The sequence below is a fragment of the Lactuca virosa genome, chromosome 7, assembly GCF_052849685.1.
Source record: "Lactuca virosa cultivar CGN04683 chromosome 7, Lactuca_virosa_CGN04683_v6, whole genome shotgun sequence".
In the NCBI taxonomy this organism is placed as follows: domain Eukaryota; kingdom Viridiplantae; phylum Streptophyta; class Magnoliopsida; order Asterales; family Asteraceae; genus Lactuca; species Lactuca virosa.
In genome coordinates, this window is record NC_136432.1 from 17,159,090 (window position 1) to 17,163,383 (window position 4,294).

At 33.8% G+C, this 4,294-nt stretch overlaps 1 protein-coding gene across 1 annotated transcript; it reads left to right on the forward strand.

The window, feature by feature from the left end:
• Nucleotides 1-370: 370 nt before the first annotated feature.
• On the forward strand, nucleotides 371-2,721 carry LOC145126435 (uncharacterized). The gene is made up of 6 exons (XM_079061805.1): nucleotides 371-1,281; nucleotides 1,362-1,441; nucleotides 1,499-1,692; nucleotides 1,759-1,834; nucleotides 2,231-2,553; nucleotides 2,704-2,721. The coding sequence occupies exons 1-6, from the start codon at nucleotides 371-373 to the stop codon at nucleotides 2,719-2,721; spliced, it is 1,602 nt and encodes a 533-aa protein (XP_078917931.1).
• The last annotated feature ends 1,573 nt before the right edge of the window (nucleotides 2,722-4,294 follow it).

Genomic DNA, 4,294 nt, shown 5'->3' on the forward strand with positions numbered 1-4,294 from the left:
GTGACCTGAAGAAGGTCCGTCTGGTTCGTTGCAAAAAAAGGGAAAAACCTTGAACAAACTTCTTCCTAAATCTCTGATTTAACTCTGTAAGGGTACGGGTTAAGACTGTTAACTCTTACAGGGAAAGGAGCATTAAGTTGCTGATCTTTCCTTGGTCTTTGAGGCTAAAATCCCTGACTGAGACGTGATTAAAAGCGTTTTCATTTATTGTTGTGAGATCTTTCCTCTCTGTATCTCTTTAATTGATGTGTGTGTTCTTGTCGTTGTTTGCTGGAGATTGTTGACCAACCTGGGCTCCCAACAAACGTGGAGTTATCTTGGTTTGTTATCAATCTTCATCTGTTTGTTGTCTTGTGTATTATCTGTTATAATGACTGGCTCTGGAGAATCTGGTAGTAGTAATCCTAAGAGGGATACCGTTGATCTTGATGATCCTCTGTATGTTCATCCTTCTGACAACACTATAACTAGTGTTATTAATTTCAAGCTCTTAGGAACTGAAAATTTTAGGCTCTGGCGGAGTTCCATGGTTAGAGCTTTAAAAGCTTGCAACAAATTTGGTTTCACTAATGGAACTGTTCCTAAGCCAACTAATGATCCTGTTAAAGAGTCTAAATGGGAGCGTGCTAATGTTGTTACTTGTTCTTGGATTCTTGGGTCTATCTCAGAAAATATATATGCAAATCATGCATGTTCTGAGAATGCCCAGGAAATCTGGAATGAACTTTTTGAAACTTATCACAAGGCAGATGGATCTGTTATCTTTAATAAACACCAGAAAATTAATTCTCTAACTCAAGGCAACTTGTCTCTTTCTGATTACTTTAATAAACTTGAGTCATATTGGAAAGAATTTGATAGTTTGACTAACCTAACTGATTGTACATGTGAGGCATCTGCTAGTTTTAATAATCATTCTAAGCTTATGAAACTAATGCAATTTTTAAGTGGCTTGGATGATTCTTACAACCAAGTTAAAAGTCATATTTTGTTAATGGAGCCTCTTCCTACTGTTAAAACTGCATTTTCTTTAGTTTCTCGTGAAGACTCAAATCAAAAACATGGTTTCAGTTCTAATTCTTCTAGTAATAATAAAGTTCAGTCTTCCGCTTTTGGGTCCAAATTCTCTGACCAGAAGAAGTTTAAAGGAAAAAATCAAATTCCTCAATGCAAAAACTATGGTTTAAAAGGTCACTCAATTGAAAAGTGTTTCAAAATTATTGGCTACCCTAAAGATTATAAACCTAAATCTGAGTTTAACAATCAAAACAAAACATTTCTGTAAATTCTTCTTCTGCTCACTCTGAATCTGTCAATTCCAAGGATAATTCTAATAACTCTGATGTTCATTATCTCACTAGTGAACAATATGCTAAGGTTTTGAAGTTCATTAGTGACAAGCAAGGATTGGATGAAGGATCTGTCAATGCTAAAATGGCAGGTATTTCATGCAATTCTTTTGTTAGTTCTGAAAGTCAAAATTGGGTTGTTGACTCAGGAGCTAGTCAACATATGATAGCTTCTGAGTCACTACTTCATGATCCTGTGGATGTTTCCAAGTTGAATCTTAGAGTTAGTCATCCTAATGGTTCTTCTGCTCAAATTAATAAAATAGGGAACCTTCAGCTCTCTGATTCTCTTACTTTGTTTGATGTTTTTGCTATTCCTGATTTTAAAATAAATCTTTTATCTGTGCATAAATTGTGTAAAGACAGTAAGCGTAGTGTTATTTTTAATGAACATAATTGCTATGTTTAGGATTCACAGTCCAAGGGGACGGTGGAGACTGGTAGTCAATCTGGTGGTCTCTATTATCTGAATAACATATATGCAGGTAATAAGTCTCCAAAATTAAATAACTCTCAATGTTATGTTTCCAAATTTACATGGCATGGTAGACTTGGCCATCCTGCTGATCAGGCGCTTAATGTTCTTAAAAATAAAATTAATTTTAAAAGTGATCCTTTGCCTCCTTGTGAGGTTTGTCATAAAGCAAAACAGACTAGAGAGTCTTTTCCTATAAGTCAACATTCTTCGAAAAAATTAAGGGAACTTGTTGATCTTGATGTGTGGGGTCCCTATCGAGTTAATAGTGTTTGTGGTTTTAGATTCTTTTTTACTATTGTTGATGATTTCACTAGAGCCACATGGGTGTTTCTTTTTAAATCTAAAAGTGAAGTCTATCAGTGCTTTGTTATCTTTTCTAACATGTTAAAAAATCATTTTGAAGTTAATGTTAAGTCTATAAGGTCTGATAATGGGACTGAGTTTTTAAATGCTAGTATGAAAACTTTTATTGATAATAATGGAATCTTGCATCAAACCTCTTGTGTTCACACTCCACAACAAAGTGGTGTTGTGGAGAGAAAACATAGGCACATTCTCAATGTTGCCAGGGCTCTTATGTTTCAGTCTGGTTTGCCCTTGAAACATCAGGGTGATGCTATTTTGACTGCAGTTTTTTTAATAAATAGAACTCTGTCTTCTGTTTTACAAGGTCTTACTCCATATGAGTTGGTTTATAAGAAAGCTCCAAGTTTTGATAATCTTCATGTTTTTTGTAATTTATGTTTTTCCACAAAACTTAATAATTTTGATAAGTTTTCTTCTAGGGCTGAAAAATGTATTTTCTTGGGATATTCTTTAGATAAAAAGGGTTATAAGCTTCTGAGTCTTGATTCACATTCTTTTTTTTGTTTCCAGGGATGTCAAATTTTATGAATATGTGTTTCCATTTAAAATGCAAATTTCTATTTTTAATAACACCCATGATAAGACATGCTCTGTGGATCCTTTTTCCTATGATGAGCCTGTATTGTCTGAGTTGTCTAATGACAACTCAATTTTAGATAATCAGAGAATGGGTCATTAGATGGATGGTGTAGGAGGTTCTCTAGGTCATAATAGAACAGGTACTCAAACAGATACTACTGACCTTGAAGAATCTCTTGTGCCCGAATCTGATAGGTCTGGTCCTGACTGTCTTAATTTGCCTGAGGAAAGTGGTCAAGAAGGTTTTGGTTCCTCAATAAGTCTTACTCGTTCTAGAAGAGAAACTCGTCTCCCTAGTAGGTTTGATGATTATATAGTTGATGGAAAATATAAATATGGCATAGAAAAAATTGTTAACTATTTTAACTTGTCTAATGAAACTAGATGTTTTATAACTAATCTTAATAAAACAGTTGAGCCTCAGTCCTATCTTGAAGCTTCCAATCATTCTGAGTGGGTTAAGGCCATGAATCTTGAAATGGAAGCACTTTACAGAAATAGGACTTGGGAAATAACTGAGTTACCGAAAGGTAGAAAACCAATTGGTTGTCGTTGGATTTACAAAATTAAGTATAAGGCAAATGGTGAAGCTGAAAGGTACAAGGCACGCTTAGTTGCCAAAGGTTACAATCAAAGGAAAGGTGTTGACTATGAGGAAACATTTTCCCCGATTGCTAAAATTGTTACTATTCGTATTATAATTACTATTGTTGTTAATAAAGATTGGAAATTACATCAGTTTGATATAAATAATGCATTTTTGTATGGAGAACTTGAGGAAGATATGTATATGACTTTACCTCCTGGTTATCACAGTAAAAATGACACTAGGGTTTGTAAATTGTTGAAATCATTGTATGGTTTAAAGCAGGCCCCACGTAAGTCGAATGAAAAATTGTGTAGTGCTTTGTCTAGTTTTGGGTTTACTCAGAGTATAAATGATTATTCTATGTTTGTTAAGTCTTTGGGTAGTTCTCTTGTTGTTTTATTAGTTTATGTGGATGACATAATTTTAACAGGAAATGATGAGATTGAAATAGAAAAAGTTAAGGATTTTCTTAAGTCTCAGTTTTTAATTAAAGATTTAGGGAAATTAAAATATTTTCTTGGGATAGAAGTTATCGATGTTTCAAATGGTCTTTGTTTGTCTCAAAGGAAATATTGCATGGAGTTATTAAAAGATTTTGGAATGTTGGGTTGTAAGCCTGTTTCTACTCCTCTTGAAACTAATATTGTTGTTGGTCATGATGATAATTGTGATAGTTTTCTTGAAAATATTACTGAGTTTCAAAAGTTGGTTGGAAAACTGATTTACCTTACTATAACTAGGCCTGATATTAGTTATTTTGTTCAAGTTTTGTCTCAGTTTATGCACAAGCCTAGAAATTCTCATTTGAGAATTGCTTTAAGACTTTTACAGTATCTCAAATCCAGTCCTGGAAAAGGTGTTTGTTTCTTTAAAACAGATAATCTTGTTTTGAGTGGTTTTTCTTATGCTGATTGGGCTAAATGCCTCTTTTCA

Coding starts and splice junctions, on each gene's coding strand:
- LOC145126435 (XM_079061805.1), top strand. CDS start 371: ATGACTGGCTCTGGAGAATCTGGTAGTAGTAATCCTAAGAGGGATACC. Junction 1,442..1,498: donor TGTCAATGCTAAAATGGCAG/GTATTTCATGCA, acceptor TTGTTGACTCAG/GAGCTAGTCAACATATGATA. Junction 1,835..2,230: donor TCTGAATAACATATATGCAG/GTAATAAGTCTC, acceptor ATCATTTTGAAG/TTAATGTTAAGTCTATAAGG.